This window comes from Schistocerca americana, chromosome 4 (genome assembly GCF_021461395.2).
Source record: "Schistocerca americana isolate TAMUIC-IGC-003095 chromosome 4, iqSchAmer2.1, whole genome shotgun sequence".
In the NCBI taxonomy this organism is placed as follows: domain Eukaryota; kingdom Metazoa; phylum Arthropoda; class Insecta; order Orthoptera; family Acrididae; genus Schistocerca; species Schistocerca americana.
Genome location: NC_060122.1, coordinates 554,021,884 through 554,046,026, shown reverse-complemented (window position 1 = coordinate 554,046,026; position 24,143 = coordinate 554,021,884). Strand labels below are relative to the sequence as shown.

At 41.8% G+C, this 24,143-nt stretch overlaps 1 protein-coding gene across 1 annotated transcript in view; it reads right to left on the bottom strand.

Annotated features, from left to right (window-relative positions):
• Window positions 1-21,526, bottom strand: part of LOC124612352 (UDP-glycosyltransferase UGT5-like) — a 32,403-nt gene extending 10,877 nt beyond the window's left edge. The window contains exons 1-2 of the mRNA XM_047140505.1: window positions 20,717-21,526; window positions 2,903-3,125 (exon numbers count right to left, since the gene is read on the bottom strand). Of these exons, the coding sequence (XP_046996461.1) occupies window positions 2,903-3,125; window positions 20,717-21,508 (1,015 nt within the window). The 5' untranslated portion in view covers window positions 21,509-21,526. The remainder of the gene's footprint in view (window positions 1-2,902; window positions 3,126-20,716) is intronic.
• Window positions 21,527-24,143: the final 2,617 nt, after the last annotated feature.

Here is a 24,143-nt window from a genome sequence, read left to right as displayed (position 1 = left end):
AAAAACTCGTTTGATCTTTGCCCAGACTTAGGAAGGTGACGTATGGCACCCAGTGGTCGATATGTACCTCTCCCAACACTCCTGTTTCCGCCGTTTGATAAGCTGGCGAGCGCGGGCACGGAACTGTTTAAAGGCTATGAGGTGCTCCAGGGAAGGGTTCCACTTACGCCGCTATACAGCTCGCTGACGCTCCTTAATTGCAGTAGCGACTTCTGGCGACCACTAAGGGACTGTCTTTCGCTGGGGGCAACCTAAAGAACGAGGGATCGCGTTTTCCTCCTCAACCACCACATCGATGCTACCGTGTGGGGGAGATTCAACGGAGACAGATGAATGTTTCTGAGTCTGCCTTTTTTAAAGCCCATCTGGGCAGGTGTCCGTGGACATGACGCGGGGGGAGTGGCAGGAAGATGAGGAAGTGGTCACTACCATACAGGTCGTCATGTGCTCTCCAGTGGATAGATGGGAGAACGCCGGGACTGCAATCCGAGAGATCAATGTCTGAATATGTGTCATGTGCCACACTGAAATGTGTGGCGGCCCCAGTATTTAAGAGACAGTAAGAACTTTGCCACGCCACAAGGTGTTATGGTCGTTAAAATCTCCCAAAAGTAGGAAAAGTTCAGAGAGTTGGTCAATCAGTGCAGCCAATGCGTTTAGGGGTACCGCACAATGTGGAGGAAGATATACATTGCAGACAGTTATTTCCGAGGGGTTTGAAGGGGCACAGGTTCACTGCATACTGAGTTCAGAACATAGACACAAACTCAACCTGGCAGTATTATAGTTAGAAGTCACATTGCAACAGTTGAGGGGAAGCATGAAGGGCAGGGGTCTGCATTGCCGGGAGCCAGGTTTCTTGGAGGGCAATGCAGATAGTAGGTGTAAAGCTTAACAGTTGGTGCTCATGGGGAGAGCCCCTGATTAGAGTGGGTGGCATCAGGGCAGATGACCTGCAATGAAGCGGACTAAGTCGTCTCTTGCTGGTGACGGTACGGCACCAGCAGTCTCTAAGAAGAGCAAGATAGAATACAATGCCGACAGCTATGACCCTAAATCGTTTCCCTCCCTTGCTACACCATGGGAGGAACGTGCCAACTGGCATGATGGCTGTTGCTGGGAGTCCTGATGCTCCAGGAAGACAGGCATCTACTCCTTGGCATACGTGGGAAGTTTACAGCTCAAGCATCAGCAGTGCAATCCCTGTGTTGTCGGGGGCGGCTACCACCAAATGGATACATGACGGCCCCACCACAACGGACTGGCTACTGTGCTGGATATTGGGTGCAGAGAAATCGAATGTTTTCATGGGAGCGAAAGAGGACAGGAGACAACAGAAAGTGACCCAGAAAGTGACCTCACCATAATAGTTAAATCTCAGGTGCTGATGCAAAGCCCTGACAAGAGATGCAGGAGCTCGAATCTAAGGGCACTCGTGCGCCACATAAGGCGTCCTTCCCCATATGGCCCACACTTCTGTAGAATTTTGGAAGTGGCAGGTCAAACTATAGAATGGAACCTGAACTCCTAATGCCTAAAAGTGTGAGACTCCTTTAAGCCGCCTCTTACGATAGGTAGGAATACCTCAGGCCTATTCTAACCCTCAGACCCGCAGGGGGAAGGTGCAGACATGGATATCTCTACACCTGAAGACTGTAATAATTCACTGTTTACATGCGACATACACAATACAAAGACTAAGGTCATACCACCAGCGGAAAGGCATTGCTTCCCCTCAACTGTTGCAATGTGACTTCTAAAACGACACATTGCCTATGTGTTGACTTACCAGTCTAGTATTCCTCAGCACGTGAAACAGCTGTGGGCCCGTCTCATTCAACAAGCAGTATGGGTGACAGGCAAAAATCAGCACTGGGGAATGCTAACATTCATACATCAGCTTAGGTATTGGCAACACTCTGAATTACTCTCACAGTAAGGGCATAACACGGATTCGCTACGTAGGGCCGAGAGAAATACCGGCACGTCTAAGAAAACTAGGGTAATGAAGCGTTAGATGAAATCAGAAGCTGAGGTAATTAGTTTGTGAAATAAAACGAAGTTAATGTTTTGACTTTCAGGCAGCAACATTACCGACTTCGGCTAAAGTAGAGAGGATAAAATGCAAACTTGGAATGGAAAGGAAAGATATTCTGAAATAGTAGTTAATTAATGCATAATGGACTCAAGTATAAATTATGTACTATAATACTTTATTTCATCAATGGTTTTCGGCTTTCAAGACCCTAATTAGACGATTATCTTTCTCAATGACACGCACCTCCCCTGTCGGGAGCACATTTACTAGTAGTCCAGTCATTACAACTGTGTCCCTCTAGCAAAGCAAAAATTCATGAAAGTAAAGGTGAGACCTATTCAGTAGCGACAGATTAACTAGTATATTCTAGTCAGTCACAAAAAGGGGTCTATTCGGAGGCTGAGGTAGACAAACTGTTAAATTCAGATGCATCAGAACGAAGTTGACACTATACAGGTTAGAAACGCAAGTCCTGAATCTTTTTAAGTTAAACATCTTGTCCCCAGTGTTTTGTCAGTCTATTTCAAGCTTCGATTGAAATAACACCGTGTCCAGTAGAGCTGCGTTGGTTTTATGCGTTGATGCATTGTACTATAAGAATAATGGGGCAGTTTCTGATTAGTGTCGGGATCTACCAGCAAACCCTACCTAGCAGAATGAAACTATTATCAGCCAGGTCAGCTTCAGGTTAAGGAGAAGCCTTTGTGCTACATGGATCTTTGCTTGCCTATTCAGCATGAACCTTTAACAGTGGTGAAAAACTCTGGAGACTATATATTGTCCATTTTATATACTGAAGGTTGTAAGTAGTTTCGGAAGTATTATTTTCGAGTTCACGAATCTGCAAAACGAAGCCTTATTTACTTAGTATGTCATACTGAGGCAGCCACTTGCGCCCCATCACGTTGGGTGGTTTTCCCGGCAATTCATCATCCTCCCACTTCCACAGCACACGTTGAGGTAGTTCTGCGAAGGATTCCACTATGGCCTTCCGTTTCTCTTCACTCAAATCCTTGGCAGTGACTGTCGAACCAAATGTGAAGAAAATTACTCCATGATCTGCTCCGTCCATGAACTCCTGGATGTCCTGCGAATAAACATTTCCATGAGAAACAGTGTGCTGGCGAAAGCTACTGTTTATATATGGTTCGTTATTGCCTCATTGCTACTTCTAGACAAATATTTGACTAGAAATACCATTTTGCTGAAGATTGTGAACCATATAAAGCAGCCTCAACCACCATCCCTCACTGATTAATAATAATAATAATAATAATAATAATAATAACCGGACTTAACGTCTGAGAAAGTTAAGGAAATAATAATAATAATAATAATAATAATAAATCCCGTGGAGGCCCGGGAAAAGAATAGGCCTCCGGTATGTTCTGCCAGTCGTAAAAGGCGACGAAAAGAAGAAACCACTAATAGGGCTAACCCCCCTTTTAGTGTGATTAGTTGGTTCAGGACAGAACTAATGAAGCCTCGGACAAGCGCCGTCATGGTCGGGGACGACGCTTGAACCCTATGCCCGCCCACAATGGTAACGACACTGCTAGCCAACTGGAAAATGATTTAAATCCAAATAGAGGTGTTTTGCAGGATATGCTTCCTGCAACCACCCTAGAAGTAAAACAAAGACAGAGGATGAGATGGTCAGATGAAGTTAATCGACACCTCATGTTCTGTTATTACCAAGCAACAAACCTAGGAACCAACACAACTGGATACAGATCACAAGTATACACAACATTTATTACCAGATACCCAGAATTAAAATTTTTAACAGAACAACGACTAGCTGATCAGGTCCGTGGAATAATAAAAAATAACAGGATACCCCAGTCAGAATTAGATAACATCAAACAACAAGTACAACAAATACTGGAACAAAATAATGTGCAATCAGAAGAAGAAAATACAGTAATGGACTCAAACATCCCAGAGCAAACAAACAAAGAACAACACACACCAATTAAACAATCAGAGGAAAACGAAATCTTAAGGCAGCCACCAGAACAAGCACAAATAGAACACAAAGTGACACAGATATTAGATATAGAAGAAAAATTTCAGCTAACATATATAGAATACGAAGACACAAATACAGACATTAGACCATTCTTGCATAGACCACCAAATAACCCACAAGTCGAATCAACAATAAAAACTATCAACACAATCATACACAACAAAATAAATGAAAACACAACTATGGAAGACTTACAACTATTGGTATATATAGGAGCACTCACTACACTAAATATACACACTAGGCAGAGATCAGAACCAACCAACACACAGAAGAAACCCACAAAACCAGCATGGCAACACAGGCTACAGATCAAAATAGAAAAACTGAGAAAAGACATCGGACAGCTAACACAATTTACAAGAAATGAAATCTCAGAAAAAAAACGAAAAAGATTAGGTAAAATCTCACAACAAGAAGCGACAGAGCAATTAGACGAAAAGAAGCAGAAATTACAAGCATTCGCCAAACGACTCAGAAGATACAAAAAAGTGAAAATAGAAGGAAACAAAACCAAACATTCAACACAAACCAAAAGAAATTTTACCAGACAATAGATAACACACACATTGAAATAAACAATCCACCAAACATAACAGACATGGAACACTTCTGGAGCAACATATGGTCAAACCTGGTACAACATAACAGGCATGCACGGTGGATACAAGCAGAAACAGACACATACAAGATGATACCACAAATGCCTGAAGTGACAATTTTGCAACATGAAGTCACCCAAGCAATTAATTCTACTCACAATTGGAAAGCCCCTGGAAATGATAAAATAGCAAATTTATGGTTAAAGAAGTTCACCTCAACACATTCACATCTAACTAAATTATTTAACAGTTACATTGCAGACCCATACACATTCCCTGATACACTTACACACGGAATAACATATCTGAAACCTAAAGATCAAGCAGACACAGCGAACCCAGCTAAATATCGCCCCATAACATGCCTACCAACAATATACAAAATATTAACTTCAGTCATTAAACAGAAATTAATGACACATACCACACAGAACAGATCAAGCGTCACTTCCTTTTAACTGTACAGTATATGTTACATTGCGTTTAGGAACTTTCGGGTAATTGAACATGTATCAGTAATTACGGATTTCTGAAGTTGTATATATAAGTTTGGATGTAGCTGTATTGCATTGATGTACTGGTGGATATTGCATGGTATGACTCCTGTAGTTGAAAGTATAATTGGTATAACGTCAACTTTATCCTGATGCCACATGTCCTTGACTTCCTCAGCCAGTTGAATGTATTTTTCAGTTTTTTCTCCTGTTTTCTTCTGTATATTTGCTGTATTGGGTATGGATATTTCAATTAGTTGTGTTAATTTCTTCTTTTTATTGGTGAGTATGATGTCAGGTTTGTTATGTGGCGTTGTTTTATCTGTTATAATCGTTCTGTTCCAGTATAATTTGTATTCATCATTCTCCAGTACATTTTGTGGTGTATACTTGTATGTAGGAACGTCTTGTTTTAAAAGTTTATGTTGTAAGGCAAGCTGTTGATGTATTATTTTTGCGACGTTGTCATGTCTTCTGGGGTATTCTGTATTTGCTAGTATTGTACATCCGCTTGTGATGTGATCTACTGTTTCTATTTGTTGTTTGCAAAGTCTGCATTTATCTGTTGTGGTATTGGGATCTTTAATAATATGCTTGCTGTAATATCTGGTGTTTATTGTTTGATCCTGTATTGCAATCATGAATCCTTCTGTCTCACTGTATATATTGCCTCTTCTTAGCCATGTGTTGGATGCGTCTTGATCGATGTGTGGCTGTGTTAGGTGATACGGGTGCTTGTCATGTAGTGTTTTCTTTTTCCAATTTACTTTCTTTGTATCTGTTGATGTTATGTGACCTAAAGGGTTGTAGAAGTGGTTATGAAATTGCAGTGGTGTAGCCAATGTATTTATGTGGGTGATTGCTTTGTGTATTTTGCTAGTTTCTGCTCGTTCTAGAAAGAATTTTCTTAAATTGTCTACCTGTCCATAATGTAGGTTTTTTATGTCGATAAATCCCCTTCCTCCTTCCTTTCTGCTTAATGTGAATCTTTCTGTTGCTGAATGTATGTGATGTATGTGATGTATTCTATATTTGTGGCATTGTGATCGTGTAAGTGTATTCAGTGCTTCTAGGTCTGTGTTACTCCATTTCACTACTCCAAATGAGTAGGTCAATATTGGTATAGCATAGGTATTTATAGCTTTTGTCTTGTTTCTTGCTGTCAATTCTGTTTTCAGTATTTTTGTTACTCTTTGTCTATATTTTTCTTTTAGCTCTTCCTTAATATTTCTATCATCTATTCCTATTTTTTGTCTGTATCCTAGATATTTATAGGCATCTGTTTTTTCCATCGCTTCTATGCAGTCGCTGTGGTTATCCAATATGTAATCTTCTTGTTTAGTGTGTTTTCCCTTGACTATGCTATTTTTCTTACATTTGTCTGTTCCAAAAGCCATATTTATATCATTGCTAAATACTTCTGTTATCTTTAGTAATTGGTTGAGTTGTTGATTTGTTGCTGCCAGTAGTTTTAGGTCATCCATGTATAGCAAATGTGTGATTTTGTGTGGGTATGTTCCAGTAATATTGTAACCATAATTTGTATTATTTAGCATGTTGGATAGTGGGTTCAGAGCTAGGCAGAACCAGAAAGGACTTAATGAATCTCCTTGGTATATTCCACGCTTAATCTGTATTGGCTGTGATGTGATATTATTTGAATTTGTTTGGATATTAAGTGTGGTTTTCCAGTTTTTCATTACTATGTTTAGGAACTGTATCAATTTAGGATCTACTTCATATATTTCCAATATTTGTAGTAACCATGAGTGGGGTACACTATCAAAAGCTTTTTGGTAATCGATGTATGCGTAGTGTAGCGACCTTTGTTTAGTTTTAGCTTGATATGTCACCTCTGCATCTATTATCAGTTGGTCTTTACATCCTCGTGCTCCTTTGCAACAGCCTTTTTGTTCTTCATTTATAATTTTGTTCTGTGTGGTATGTGTCATTAATTTCTGTTTAATGACTGAAGTTAATATTTTGTATATTGTTGGTAGGCATGTTATGGGGCGATATTTAGCTGGGTTCGCTGTGTCTGCTTGATCTTTAGGTTTCAGATATGTTATTCCGTGTGTAAGTGTATCAGGGAATGTGTATGGGTCTGCAATGTAACTGTTAAATAATTTAGTTAGATGTGAATGTGTTGAGGTGAACTTCTTTAACCATAAATTATGGTTACAATATTACTGGAACATACCCACACAAAATCACACATTTGCTATACATGGATGACCTAAAACTACTGGCAGCAACAAATCAACAACTCAACCAATTACTGAAGATAACAGAAGGATTCAGCAATGATATAAGTATGGCTTTTGGAACAGACAAATGTAAGAAAAATAGCATAGTCAAGGGAAAACACACTAAACAAGAAGATTACATATTGGATAATCACAGCGACTGCATAGAAGCGATGAAAAAAACCGATGCCTATAAATATCTAGGATACAGACAAAAAATAGGAATAGATAATACAAATATTAAAGAAGAACTAAAAGAAAATATAGACAAAGACCAACAAAAATACTGAAAATAGAATTGACAATAAGAATCAAGACAAAAGCTATAAATACTTACACTATACCAATATTGACGTGCTGATTTGGAGTAGTGAAATGGAGTAACACAGACCTAGAAGCACTCAATACACTTACACGATCACAATGCCACAAATATAGAATACATCATATACATTCAGCAACAGAAAGATTCACATTAAGCAGAAAGGAAGGAGGAAGGGGATTTATCGACATAAAATACCTTCATTATGGACAGGTAGACAATTTAAGAAAATTCTTTATAGAATGAGCAGAAACTAACAAAATACACAAAGCAGTCACTCATATAAATACATCCGCTACACCATTGTAATTTCATAACCACTTCAACAACCCATTAGATCACATAACATCAACAGATGCGAAGAAAGTAAATTGGAAAAGGAAACACTACATGGCAAGCACCCATATCATCTAACACAACCATACATCGATCAAGACACATCCAACACATGGCTAAGAAAATGCAATATATACAGTGAGACGGATGGATTCATGATTACAATACAGGATCAAACAATTAACACCAGATATTACAGCAAGCATATTATTAAAGATCCCAATAGCACAATAGATAAATGCAGACTTTGCAAACAACAAATAGAAACAGTAGATCACATCACATCACAAGCGGATGTACAATACTAGCAAATACAGAATACCCCAGAAGACATGACAATGTAGCAAAAATAATACAACAACAACTTGCCATACAACATAAACTAATAAAACAATACGTTCCCACATACATGTATGCACCACAAAACGTACTGGAGAACGATGAATACAAATTATACTGGAACAGAACCAGTGTAACAGATAAAACACCACCACATAACAAACCTGACATACTCACCAATAAAAAGAAGAAATTAGCACAACAAATCGAAATATCCATACCCAATACAACAAATATACAGAAGAAAACCGGAGAAAAAATTGAAAACTACATCCAACTGGCTGAGGAAGTCAAGGACATGTGGCATCAGGATAAAGTTGACATCATACCAATTATACTAGTAACTACAGGCGTCATACCACACAATATCCACCAGTACATCAATGCAATACAGCTACATCCAAACGTATATATACAACTACAGAAATCTGTAATTATTGATACATGTTCAATTACCCGAAAGTTCCTAAATACAATGTAACATATACTGTACAGTTAAAAGGAAGACACGCTTGATCATGGTCCGCGTCACTTTCCATTTTTAACCAGACATAACGTCTGAGAAAGGAAAGAAATAATAATACAAACTATGCGGATGGACACCTCACTTTATGGAGTAACTGATCAGGGAGGTGGTACAGCACGCATTGAGCTAATAATTCGGATGATGCGATACATAAAGGTGTCTGCGTGAAGCATTACTGCAATGTGGAAATGCACATCCTCATGTGGCGATGAAATCATGTACGTTTCATTAAAAGTCCTCAATCCTCATATCTCTCATCCACTTAATACCCATTGGGATTTCTTTGCCATTCGAGGAGTGAAAACTGTCTTTGATTTAACTTTTATGTCTTCATATGACAAACCACGGCTGCTATGAAATGTTCCTCAATAATCCTGTTACAGAGAGACGTCGCATCAAGTTTTCCTTAGTCGTTCGTTAGGATATTCTTAAGCAAGTTTCAAGGTTTTTGAAAGCTGTGTTTCGGAAGACGTTAGTGCAGCAGAAATCTTCAAAACTAATTTTGGACTCTGTTAAGGGGGCACACGTACTGTCTTACCGAATTTTATGCTGACGGAAAATCTTACCGCTTTGAAGTTCAGATTACAACATGCCATACATATTAATCATCAATGCGAGTGTCACTACATAAGTTTTGTAAAAGTGAAAAATGTTAAATTCTTATGAAGTGTCCACTATACATTTTTCATTCTCGTAAACGAATTTTGCCAACTCCACAAGAAACGCTTTTACTCTTCAGGTGCGGGGAGACTATTCAGGTTTTACCACTGCAGAAAAAATAAAATCTGCCAGTATACGTACAGAGGGCGCAAAAGATAGTGAAAAGTAACTTCTGTGGACAAAGAATTTAATGCAAGACTCCTGCAGACTCCACGTGATTTTTAGGTTCCTCTGCAAGTCTGAACCTCCCTGTCACTCTCAAAATTTTCTGCAAGCTTTTAGTCGGCATTCAGCTGAGCGGTAGTGCCATACTTCACAATGCTTTTAAAAGTTATGAGGCACAGCTCAATACTGTTGAAGGGTACAAAGATGGATGCTTTAGAGATTTTTTTATGCAGTGCACAAAGGATTAGCCGGGCGAGTGTCACCACAAACCCGAAGTATGTCACTGGTGGAACACCCGAGAGGCACATTAGAACGCTACTTCTATATTATGTAAACTCTTGTTCTAATAGATTCATTACTGAACAACACTAATGATTTATTTTTAATGAATAGAATAAATTCTAAATTTTTGCACTGCTCTGCTACGCAGATATTGAAAAGCAGGGTAGAGGAGAATGTCTCCTGATGGTGGTGGTAGAGTTTTGTAAGTCAAAAAGTTGCCGGACGCTTTTTTCTCTGAAGGCCAAACAGCCAACTCTCAATATTTTAGGAATATTGTGAAGTTTCTAGGATGTTACAGGGCACGATTACATTTGTTTAAAATGGCATTGTGTTTGGGAGAGAAATGCCGCTGGTAGCAGCCAGCAGGTCACTGACAGTGTGGCTTAAGTCCGCTCCCTGCTGAGACGGCTGTCGCAGACGACGCATCTGGCTGTCGACATGGAGAACCTAACCAGAATTATGTGCTAATTCAGTAATATCTAGGACCTAAAAATTAGATGGCAAATGGTCACTGAAGTGAACGTTGCTGACATATATTGCGTCACATCAGAAGGAACTGTCATTGTATTTTGAAACGCCTCCATATGTTCGAAGACGTGCTGGAAGGAAGTTTTCGGTTGGTTGAAGGAGTTAATGGGACCAAATTGCAAGGTGATCTCTCCCTTGATTCTATACATATCTAATCAATAACTTTCAGAACAAGGGTACAAGAAGCAAATCCCGTGATAGCCAATTGTAAGCAAGATACAATAAGACAGAAAAAAATCAAGGGGAAGTAGGAGGATAGAGTCAGAGGTAGTAAGGTGGGCCACCCACTCTGACAGACTGCAGTTGGATGCCCCCAGAGCATGATATGTGATGAGAGAGGCACCCTCAGCATGTCAGTAGGTCCACCTCACCGTCTGTTATCCCAAGTACTTGAGCAAAGCAGGAAAGACAACATTTCTGGAGATAAAACATTAAAAACCGCAAATGTAAAACAACAATAAGAATAAAAAAAGGAGGGAAGGCCAGGGGCTGGGCCATGCCAGGCCAGACCGCCAAGCAAGGCCGCCGTAAGCTTCGTGGACCAGAGCAGGCGAGGAGTGACCCTTCATCCCCTCAGGCAGTCAATGAGTGCTGACCTCACAGAGGAGTAGAAACTGACTTCATGTGTGAAAAATAAAATCGTGGCAATACTTTGGAATCATCCACTAGCACCAGAGATAGTGCGTTATCAAGCTTGTGGTATTGCCGCAAAGCAGCCCAATTTGGGCAGTCTAGTAGGATGTGGGCCACCATCAGGTGGGAACCACATCCGCAGAAGATTGGTCCTCATGTCAGAGAATGTAGCCCGTGTAAGTCAAGTGTGGCGAATGTATAGCTGACAAAAGACAGTGGATTCTCTGTGAGAAAATCGAAGGGAAGACTCCCATGTGGTTGTTTCCTTTATTGCCCTCAATCTGGGGAGTCCAGGGCGAATCATTCTGATTCCAGAATCCAACAATTGATGGCGTAGACTCATCCAAGGTCCAGTTCCGGGGCTGCCGATTCCAAAATCGACATCCTGATAGCCAGGTTTGCCAAGTGGTTTACGTGTTCATTCCCTCAGTTCCCTACATGAACAGGGGTCCAAACAAAGATCACTGGCCGTCCAAGTTGAAGGTCAGGAAGAAGATTCTGGACAGCTGCGACTGAAGGGTGACGAGGACAGCACTGGTCTATAAACTGAAGGTTGCTCAGCGAGTCACTGCAGATTAGAAGGATTTTTCCGGTGCAAGAACGAGCATAGCTAAGGGCTCGCTTGATGGCCACCAATTCAGCAGTGAAGACGCTGCATCCATTCAGCAATGAGTGTAATTCAGTGTACCTTGCATGGGTGTACACAAAACGGTTCATCCATCGGCTGTTGCGCTATCAGTGTATACTATTTCCGAAACTGGAAATTAGGATAGCCAGAAACAGGTGGCGAAACACCATGGAATAACACTCTTTCAGTAAAAAGAATAAATTGAGACAGATCTGAGGTCAGGATACATGCCATGGGAGCATATGCGATTGCTCCCTCACAAGAGGCGACAATGGGGAAGTTTGAACTCAGAGCAGGAACACGACAGGCGAACTGCAATTGTGATCCCAGTGCTGGGTCTGTTGGGGGAGGCGGATGTCCCAATTAGGAGAAAGGATATGGTGGTTTGGATGCTTAGGACAGCTGTGAACATTTGCGGCATAGTAGATTAACTGCTAGAACGCTGTTCACAGGGAACGTTCGAAAGGCTCCTGTGGCGATTCTGAACCTACAGAGGTGTATCGGTTCGAGCGACCTCAATGCTGGGGCAACGCCAAACCTTATTCCAGAGTCTCACAATCAAGATAGGACACGATCAGGGCTATGTAAAGCTGTAGATGGGTAGTGTAGTCTGCATCCCAGCTGGTGTTACTGAGGCAGCGAAGTGTATTAAGACGTAGCCAGCATCTTTCCACAAGTTGGCGAAGATGGGGAAGCCACATCAGCCAGTCGTTGGAGACAAGTCCCAAAAAGCGTTAAGTCTCCACCAAATCGACTAATTGGTCTGAGGTTAGATTCTGATTGTGAATTAACAGTACGAAGGTGACAGAAGAGCATGGCGCTAGTCTTGGGGGCAGAAAAAAAACTTGTGAGTGAGAGCTCATGATTACATCATTTGAATGGCGCCCTGCAGTCGGCGTTTAGCGGCACCCGTAATACAGGAGTAATAGTAAGCAAACAAGGAGACATACCCCACAGTTGCTGGTAGTGTGTTGATGGCCACTAAAAAGCAGTCCTTAATACAGAGCCCTGAGAGACCCAATTCTCTTTGATATCTGAGGCTACTATGGGAAGCACCAACTCCAATCTGGAAAATATGTTGTGACAAGACGTTCTGGACGAAAATCTAGAGTTGGTCCTGGAGACGCCAAACATGTAAGCTAGCAAGAATGTGGTGTCACCATGTGATGTCCTAAGCCTTTTGTAGGTCGAAGGAGACAAAAAGATGGCCTTTGGCCAGAAGGCGTCAAGATGGCAGGCTCCAGACAAACAAGGACGGCGTTGGCGAAAAGTGCCATGGGATGGAGCTAGAAAGCATTCGTGGCTCATTGTGCATTTCAGCAACTTACTGAGAACATTGTTGAGACTAACTGTGCAATAGTAGTCCATCTCTATCGAATGGACTGATGACCATAGATGTTAAGTCCCATAGTGCTCGGAGCCATTTTTTTTGAATCTATCGAATGCTTACCCAGAGTCAGCAGCAGGACGACTAAGCTCTCCCATTGAGATGGTAGGTCACCTTAGTCTCAGATTTGGTTAAGGATGGTAAGGAGATGATGCTGACAGTCCACTGATAGGTGATTGAGCATTTGGTTGTGGATGTGGTCTGGCCCTAGGACTGTATCAGGACAAAGGGCTATAGCAATGAAGAATTCCCACTCACTGAATGGAGCATTATAGGGCTTCAGGTGGCTAGAAGGGAAAGGTGAGTGCAATTGTGTAATTTGCTGTTCAAGGACATGAAAGGCATTTTGAAACTTCTCAGATGCAGAGGCTCAAGCATAATGCATAGCGAAATACTTGGCTTTGGCATCTGGGTCATTGAAAATAGCACCTTTCAAGGAAATATCAAATACACCTGCAGAGCGCTGGTACCATAGAGGTGTCTGATCTTCGTCCAAACCTTCAAAGGAAGCATACAAGTTCCAATGGTTGAAAATACCGTTCTTAGCATTCTTGGTTCTGTCGCTTTGTTAAGTAATGGACCCTGGTATGGAGCCACTTAAAGTCTATGAGGTGCTCAATCGATGGATACTGCTTACAGCTTTGGAGAGCCTGCCTATGAACTCTAATTGTCTCAGTAATTTCCGATGTCCCAAAGAATTCAAGTGCCGATAGAATGCTTACTGTTGCTTTCTGGACAGCCTCGTCAGTGCCTCCATTTAATGGGGAGCTGAGAACGACAGTGAAGATGACATTATCCCAGTCAGGAATGTGGATAGCCCATCTAGGTGGGTACAAAGGTGAGTGAGACTGAGGGAGGGACAGGAAAGTTGGGAAATGTCGCTACCACACAGGTTGTCATGGATACTCCAGTGGATGGTTGGGAGAAGACCAGGGTTGCAAATAGAAAGACCAATGGCTGAGTAAGTTTCATGTGCTACACTGAAGTGTGTGAAGGAACTAACACTGAAGAGAGAGAGGTCGACCTCGATATCTTTACTATGAGCAGGAGCTGAAAAACTAATGCAGACAATAAGTTCTAAGGCACTTCACCATCAGCAGGGAGATGAAGATTACGGATGTTAAAATCCTGAGATGCCCTTAACTGAATTGCCACAGCCTCCAAAGTTGTAACAAAAGGCAGAAATTTGTTATATAAGGAATTTAGATCATATGGGCAAACACCACCTGACATCCTGTCATAATCAGCACGATACTTAAAATATCCCTAAAAGCCACAAAGTGAAGGGATCCACATTGCTGGAAACCAGTGCAGAAAGCAGGGGGAGCTTCAGAGATATCATAGCTCACACAGGTGGTGGAAAAACAACAATTCCACTGGAGAACAGTGCTGTCGTTATTCTGTGAGGGAATGAAGATACCAAGGAGGCAGGTTATGTCCGAAAGTCACTCTCTGCCACTGTTTGAGAGGACATGGTATCAAGACACAGAGGTTCTGAGAGATTGAGTTGTGATAGGGAACCTTTGTAGACACCAGGGTTTCTGCCACATCCACAGAAATAGAACTTGTGAGCCAGGGGGATGGGGGCCATGGAAATTTCCTTTGTCTTTGAAGACTACTTTTGTCTTTATTTTCTTTGGGGTGATTGGATGTTTGGGAGTACTTCCCTGAATTAGTTCGAGATCAAACACCTCGAAGGCAGCAGCCTGCGACTCCTTCAGCCGCTGGCTAGTACCCGGTTGCAGACTGGCAGAAACCTTTGAGGGGAGTGTCGTAAGGGACCCCTTCCTGGCATGAGAAGCAGGACAAGGGTAATGTGTGTGGCTGGGTGATGTGAACTGGCGTCCCTACTGACTGGGGGGAATTACTGCCATGGTGGTTGGGAGAAAAAAATCACAGGAGAGCCCCACAATCATCAGGGGTGCAGGCACAGTTGAGTGGCCCTGAGATCTCACTGTATAATGCATAATGGAGGAGAATACTGTCAGTAGAGAAGCAGCATCGTAGGCACTCCTCTTTCTTGGCCTCTTGGCATGTCAGTCAGAACACGTTCTCATATATACAAAATCTGAAAACTGTACTGTGTGAGGAGGGAGAATGTTTGTTCTCTACAGTTGACACAGACTGGGAGGAGTACAAGGAATGTCCGCCTGCAACAGTCGTCTGCAATCCTTAGAGACAGGGCTGGCATTGCAATGTTAATACGTGCCCAAATGTCATACAATTGACCAGACAGGGGGGGGGGGGGAGGAGACATATTGTTTCACATCACATCGGTATACCATCACCTTGACCTTTTCAGGCAGCAAATCGCCCTCAAAGGCCAAGATGAAGGCCTCAGTAGCAACCCTATTGTCCTTTGGTTTGCTATGGAGATGACAAAGTGTATAGCCCATCATTCCAAGGTGGCATGTAGCTCATCATCAGACTGCGAGAGGTGGTCTTGATGGAAAACCATGTTTAGGCTATCATGCAGAGTGACAGTCACTGGAATGTTACCCAGCTTGACAAGAAAGTAATGCCTATGACTTGGCAGGGGATGCTGTTTTAATGAAAACAGACTCACTCTTCATTTTGGAGATGGTTCCAAATTCCCAAAGCTTGTTGGAGTCTTTCCAAAGAGTAAAGGCTTTGTGGCCAAAAAAGAACCCCTATCTGTCCTTGCACAGACTAGGGATTTGGGGCAGTAGTTCCCCATTTGTCACTTTGACATTCTGCCCTCAGGCTGGCCAGGGATGGAAACATTTTGGGGCTGAGCCTCTGCATTGAAAGATTTCAATCCTTTGGAAGAGACTGGTGGGGTCACGTGACCACCAGTGGGAGAAAGCTTCATCCACTTCATATACGAGTCATCTGCTGTAGTGTCATCCACTCCAAATGGGGGCTCTGCCCCTGGGTGCCACCCCTTCACAATGGCTGCCTGGCCAATAATCCACTGCTCTGAAGTCCCTGTGCCCCAGTCACAACTGACACACACTCCTTCGTATACAAGTGACAGTTCAGGCACAAACGGTGTGATCTCTGCTTAGTCACAGGGCACGGGGCTAGTTCCACACAGGTCCCCCCCCCCTTTTCTCTCACTCACACACACCACACACACACACACACACACACACACACACACACACACACACACACACACACACACACACACACCGCATTGGTTGACCTTCCCTGCATGATGCGCATTTCTGAAAAATTTGGAAAAGTGGTCTCAGGTGAAACCCAACAAAGGGGATTATGCATTTGTTAATGAAAAGAGGGGGTAGAGGGCGCATGTAAGTGGTCTCACCACTGCAGTAATTTTTGAGTATTTCACTTACATCAGCTGTTGTGTGTGTGGATAATACACCATTGATAGAAGATATTTGGACTGATGAGATCGTAGGTCACTAATTTACTTACTGCTCTCGCTGCGAACTTTCTTCCAAAGAATTCAGTGGGAAATGATATCAGAAGAGGTAGACAGCTGTGTGGCATGTTTACGAACTTGGTACTTCGTGTAAAATACAGTTAAGTGAGTTTTCTGACTACATGAATGTGTATAGAATAATGTCAAACAACGTACTAACATTTTAATTTTTGCTTAATTCACTGACACAAATTCCTGTTGGAATGCAGATAATTATTACTTTCCTGCATTAATATCTCAGCAAAATTAGCACTGATCGTTTTATTCAAGCCTTTGTTGTGCTTCGGTGATTTTATGAAACTGAGTCGCCTTCTACGATCTTGGCTAAAGCGTTGTGTTGGGCGCTCAGATTGATGTGTAGTAGTGGTAGTAGTAGTAGCAGCAGCAGCAGCAGCAGCAGCAGCACGAGCAGCAGTGTGGTATGAATGTGACAAGTTTTGCTTTCTGACTGGTCTATTTCATCCGCTACGGCTGTAAGTGAGGAAGGTAAGAGGGTCCCTAACGAATGAAAGCAATGGTAGTTGCAGCTTGGCCTGTTGCCAAGGGGGCAGGGAGTGTGTGGCGCGGACCAGCTTAGCTGGACCCTTTCCGCGAGATGTTTACGTGGAACGCTCATTTCTATCGGCAGTAATTTTTGCTTGGTGCTTGTAATTGTCGTATTATTGAATCTGACAATACCGTAACCAAAACCAAATCTGGGAGACCGAAAAATTGCTGCGACCTGAATAAAAAGACTTATGTGACAGTTCTCGCCTGGTGCATTACAGGGTCGCGATGTAAATATCCCAAACGTCAGCTAGTGTTAGACGCTTCTGCAAACAAATGCTCACATTCGTAAATAATTTTACAGTGACTATTACGGAAATCATGTCTGAACACTGTACATTTGGTTGAAAAGCCATGAACTTAACGCTTGCCTCGTAACTTGAAAAAACAGATGCCCGCATCTCGTGGTCGTGCGGTAGCGTTCTCGCTTCCCACGCCCGGGTTCCCGGGTTCGATTCCCGGCGGGGTCAGGGATTTTCTCTGCCTCGTGATGGCTGGGTGTTGTGTGCTGTCCTTAGGTTAGTTAGGTTTAAGTAGTTCTAAGTTCTAGGGGACTTATGACCACAGCAGTTGAGTCCCATAGTGCTCAGAGCCATTTGAACCATTTTTTGAAAAACAGATGATATAGTTCTCTGAAGAACTGTACAGTGCTGATAATGTTTCAGAGCGCGCAGAATTTCAGTGAGGCAATTATCACAGGAGATCGCGTAGTCTGAAATGTGATGTTTACATAGCACCTGGCGGCCGACCAGCGTACAATATATACAATCCTGTTGGAATAAAGAGCTTCTCAGGAAGTAGGAATGCATATTTTGGGATCTTGAGAAATCTGAAGGTGAGCAATAAGTTTTCAATCTCACTGGTATGAGGTACAATTTCAAGATAAATATTCCACATGACTTTGTTACTGTAGTCATCGAAGTCAATGTTTCTGAAAATATACACCCAGAAAAAAATGCCCAAGTGAGTTCAGATTTGGATAAACGTACAGCAATGTATCAGAAATAGATGATTAATATTTATGACGTACAATAAGGCCCATCACAGCCTTCATGTGCAGTTGTAAGGATTACTAATGTTCAGAAAGCGAAGGGCGTTGATAAAGAAATATAAACGTGAAACTAAGTCACTAAGCATGGTTGACAGGGAGCAAAATGTCAAATGATGAGCTAGTTCGGACAACAAATGATAGATTTTTGGAAAATGTGTCAAAAAGTGAAACCTGGGCCCGTACAGAGCAGGATGCGGTTACTTTTGAGGATCATTAGTCGGCTGACAGGTCATACATAGCGATGAGTGTAGCCTGCTCACGCAATGTGATGACGGCGTGAGTACAATGCGTTGTCCAAACGACTGTTAGTGACTGTACAACTTCTCCACACTGCCGACCCGACACTAGAGCACTGCTGGAGACTGGACCGGCGGCATGCAAGTGCTTGCATCGACGTCCACTGCTTTTTTACTACTAGGGACAAGTGTTCGCGTCTTCTCGGGTGACCAGTGTATTTACAGGTTACAACAGCCTCAATCTGGCCCACAGTGATGGATGAGTAGTATAACAATGGTGACAGGAGCAGGGAGATCTGGATTATTGAGCACCATAGCGGAGAAATATCAAGCTACTTCAAGGAGATTGTTGAGCGCAGGCACTGCCCCTTGGCCAGGCACCTCAAAATCTCATTTCCACAGGCCACTGTCAGGCTACTTGCGAGACAACTATTCTTAGAAGAACGTTGGGATCATGGCTTCCCTTACTGAATATCCAATGGTGCATCTCAGACATTAGCGCTGCGGAATTCAAATATTTGAAGCTATAGACACTTGTCAGTTTCATCTAACTAGAAGTAAACATTCAGGGCATATTCAGTTAATAATTCACTTTCCATCTTAAGTCTAACATGGGAGCTAACATTGCGCTTTGGATTCCTCCCCGCGGAACGCAAATCACACCCTGCTGAGTAGTCGCCTTCGGTTATTACGGTAGGGGTCTCCTCCAGCCACCTAGCACTTTCCAAGAAATCATTTTCTTAAAACACGACTTCTCTTGTCTTACGAAATGTAGAGAAGTTGCAGTTAGTCTGTTTCTCTTTCCGCACACCTAATACATTCAGAGCAGATTCCAGCATACGAACGACTGTAACAGCACGACTAATAAAGCAAGAATCTACCGTCTAGTGACATTTGAAACAAGATTTCTATCGGTGTAACATTTTACGCGGTGATTGGCGAAAACAGGGAAGAGTAGTTACTTGAGCTTGTATCTGCGTAATTCACGCTATAGTAACAACGAAATAACATCCTTAAGTAGGGCCTACTTCCTGTTGAAACAGGTCTATTGGGAGTTTGTTATTTGCATTTCTGGAAGTTTTACATACTTTGGATGTCTCAAACGCTAAGCGACAACTTTGAATCGCGTATATTCGCTCGTAGTCTTTGATCAAAGTAGCTGTGTCGCTGGAAGATTGTGTTTTCTTGTCGCTGCTTAGCAGCGTGGAGAGCAGGAGTTCTATCGTAAGTGTAGTAGTGAGAAACGCCGAGCAGAGGACTCGTGGCAATGTAGACGTACAGCTAAGTGAAACAGAGGGGAAGGATTTGATTAGTGATTTAAAATGGAAAGAGTATGAATGGAAATGTAGCTAACATGTCTTTTATTGGCACTGCAGTCGCGAGTAGTTAGAATCATTGTTGACACACATCCGTATCAGGGACGTTCAGATTCTTAATTAAAGACAGTAATTTTCACTAAGATATTTTTCATGTTTATCAATGATTTGTCAAACATTTGTGATAGCAAGAGTTTGATATCAATGTTGCCCTTTGTCAATGTTAATGAGTGTTGTAACCTGAATTTCATACAATTAATAATACACGAGACAGTTTAAAAAACAGTTTGTTAAAGGAATATTTCACCTAAGAGCAATGTCCACATCCTCGATCCAAGTCAATTTTATTTGAAGCGTGTCTCAATGATGGGTATAAAATAGTTTGTTATCTGGAGCATTGTACTAAACTCTCAGCAAGAAATTCGCAGCTGGCGCACATAGTAGCAAGCACCTCGTTTCTCAGCACTGCAATTCGAGGTAATGTATTTTCATTTCTGGATCTGTTTGCTACTAAAATTATCAATGCATTGGGACCATTTCGTCAAAAGAATTATTAGGCAGATAATTAACGCTGAGGGACCTCATTTTTGAATGGAAGCGATTAATTTTAAGTTCAGGATTTAATCAGTTTGTACATGTTACTAGAGATGTTATACAACAGGACCAAATTCTTGTTTTATTTTCTCGGACAGATTTGGTTTCTCTCGCAGTTGGAAATGCACAAAGTCACCCCAAGCTGAACAACAGCAAAGTTACAACCAACCAAACCGAGTACAAATCCAATGAAAATAATTTATGAAAGGAAACTTTGAACGTGGCGTTAGAACGCCTGGTACATGTGTACTGTTCCCGATGACCAATCGCTGGGGCTGCTTAGTGGGCGCTTTCTTACACCAGGCTTAACTTACGACTACTTACAATAAGCTGAAGCACTTACCTTTGGGAGCTTCTGCGCAGGCTTGATGTGTATTCCGCCGACCTCCACAACAGCTGGTACAAATGGCCACGGAGGATTCAGAGTTGGATTTGAATTTACGAATAGCATACTAGTATTTTCAGCGATTTCCTCTAAAGAAGGGAGAGAGTCGCCGAAGTACTTCCTGACGACCGTATTTGTAGGTTTGTTTATATACTCGTAAAAGAATAACTTGCTGTAGGTTACATACCACGTGTTCCTCAGACGCTCAAAGAAGCTCATGTGGTCACTGCTCTGTAGAAACATGTGAGGCAAATAAGACGGATTTTCAGGTAAACCAAAGCGATCTAGATTCCATGGCATAATGACAGAAGAAATGAGTGCAATGTTGGGTGCCTGAAATTTGTACACGAAGGGCAGCATACAGTCAGTCGTGAATGGCTCGGTGAAGATGAGGTCGTATTTTTCATTTGACTTCATTAGTTGTTGCATTGCGGGGAACTGCAGCAGCGTATCACATGCGCTCACTGTGAGGCTCTTGAGTAATTTAAATGTTACCGAAGGATCATCTCTACCAAACCTATCGTCCACTGGAATTCCGTTCACCACGGAAGGCAGAGAACCGACCAGGCTGATGTCTGTGTAGTTTGGTACGGGCTTAGCTTGAGGGAAGTGGCTGTAGACAAACACCTCGTGGCCCCTGGCAGCGAGCGCCTTCATCACCTCCTCGAACATCACGAAGTGACTTTTTCCCGGATAATCGAACAGACCCAGAATACGAGCTGCATTCGATTCTCCAGCCAGTACTACCATTAGAACCACCTGGAAAGTGTGCATCTGCAAGATAAAAATCGATGGCTATATTAAGAACATGTTTGACAAAAAAATCATCGGTAAAAATTTAACTAGTGCTGAAGGATATTCCTAATTGCAATTTGCTCAAAATAATTATTCCGCTATCCACTAATTCATATCTTTCCAAGAACTGGAAGGAAAGAAGAAAGGAACGTTGGAGTTTTACTTCATGTCGACATTTAAGTCATTAGAGATGGAATACAAACTCAGACTGTTTCAAGGACAGGAAACAAAATCGAACATGCTCTTTCAAAGGAACCATTCTGGCATTTGTCTGTAGTGATTTTGGGAAATCACAGGAAACATAAACTTTGACGGCCAGACACAGATTCGAACCAGTGTCCTCCGAATGTGAGTGCTACGTGCTAACAGCTGCCACACCGCTCGTTAACTTTAAGGAAGGTGTTGGCCCACACAACTCCAGAAATGGTATTCGACAATATCGCTCGTTACTTTAGTCATAGATCTGAGAATCATCTCTGGCCTCTTCTGCTTATCAACAGTTACATAAAACTTCCTAGCAAATTAAAACTATGTGCAGGACCGAGACTCGAACTCGGATCCTTTGCCTTTCGCTGGCAAGTGCTCTACCATCTGAGCTACCCAAGCACCACTCACGCCCCGTCCTCACAGCTTTATTTCTGCCAGTATCATGTCTCCCACCTTCCAAACTTCACAGAAGCTCGGCTGCGAACATTGCAGAAGTAGCACTCCTGGAAGAAAGGATATTGCGGAGACATGGCTTTGGCCGCGAAAGGCAAAGGTCCCGAGTTCGAGTCTCGGTCCGGCATACAGTTTTAATCTGCTAGGAAGTTTCATATCAGCGCACACTCCGCTGCAGAGTGAAAATCTCATTCTGGAATAAGTTACATAGTCAAATACCAAGACCATTAACCAGATTAGAGCTATTTTGTTGAGTTGCCATGATGTTCATTATCTTGAGAAAGTTTCTCCCTATATGAAAGGAAATGAAATGCTGTTACATAAATTTTTTAGCTATGTTATATTCATTACTTACTGCACAGATGTCCACTGGTTGCTACAGTGGTCTAGCATCTGCCGTTTTCTAGTGTTTCTAGACTTCCATCGCTTTATGCATACTTTGTACCTGTAGAAAATTGCTAAAAAGAGAGTGCAAAATTTAGACCACTGCAGCACTTAGTGGACGCACATGCAGTAATTCAAAAGCGTAATACTGTCAAAATATACCACACATATTTTGACTTCCATGTAGGGGGGCTTATGATCTAGACCTAATGGAGACGAACTAGCGAAAATCTAGTCAATAGTTTTATTAAGGTAAATAATTATGAAGTATTTTTGAATGGCTTGGTAAACAAGAATGCTAGTAGCTCTAAATTGGTCTCAAATATTACAAGATTAATGTCGTATGGCTTTGCTGAAATCTTAATACACTAGGTGCTGCATTCGCTGAAAAATTCAACATAGCGCTAATGGGAAATTAAAAAATCCGAGATGTTAGTGGTAGGACTTTATAAAATTCCGAGATGAGTGAATTAGCCCCGATGTACTTTGTAACAGCCCCATCCCCTCCCTTCCCCTTCTGATGTCACAACCCAAGAGGATTCCACGTCAAAGTATCTGAGCAACCTGTATTATACCTAAAAAACACAAAAATATGCCTGTCACATCACATGTGGGAATATAGCTTCAAAAGAATATGTAATATGTACTGAGTATAACAGTGCTTCCAACGTGAAACCTACGTAAGCACCTAAACTTCAGCGTTACCTGTAAATTTCATCTGTTTTATACCTCAAAATTATGTCAAATACAATATGGCCTCGTCAACAAATATTTATCTCTGTGTACTGATTACTTTCTGTAACAGTACACAACATGCGGCTAAAAATACCCTGAGCAGACAGTTGATACTTTATTCTTAGGCCTAAATGAGGCTACGTGCAGAAGCAAACTTTGAAGGAAGACTGCTACCTTTAGCAATCAGAACGATGGTGCCAAGGCTTTCTAAGAAATTTAGAGACTACTCTCCTACCTTTCCATAATTAGCTACCTAGTGTATCTCCCAACTGAAATGTGAACATACAACGCAGTCTAAGAAAATGGAAAAGTTTCTACACAGATGAAATTTTGGTATCTCGAGAGTATGATCTCTGCATTAAACAAATCATTTCTCAAAACAGGTAATGATTTCAAGTACAGAACACACGTGGCACTGCCGTTTTATGTGCTTTACAAGGTTTTTAAAAAATGCACATGTCTTTCATAACAGCGCTATTGATAAAACTTTTAAGTTAAAGCAGACCTTCACTAAAGCTCAATCTGTACCACACTTTGCAAGGCACAGTGGAACATCAAACGAAGTCTTTCCACATCTTAATCTTATTATTTATCAAAATACACATGGCTCACTTATTTGCACCACTGACAACACTTTCAGGTTTGGCGATGACCTTTGCTTGATCTCTATACTACATGCTAAAGAAACTAACATGGCGAAGATCTGTTCTATAACATTAAGAAAGGCACATCGACATTACCGCTAATCTAACTTACAGCTTAAAATGCTTGTTAAGAAAATAGTTGGAACTTCGTACTGAAGCAAAAAATG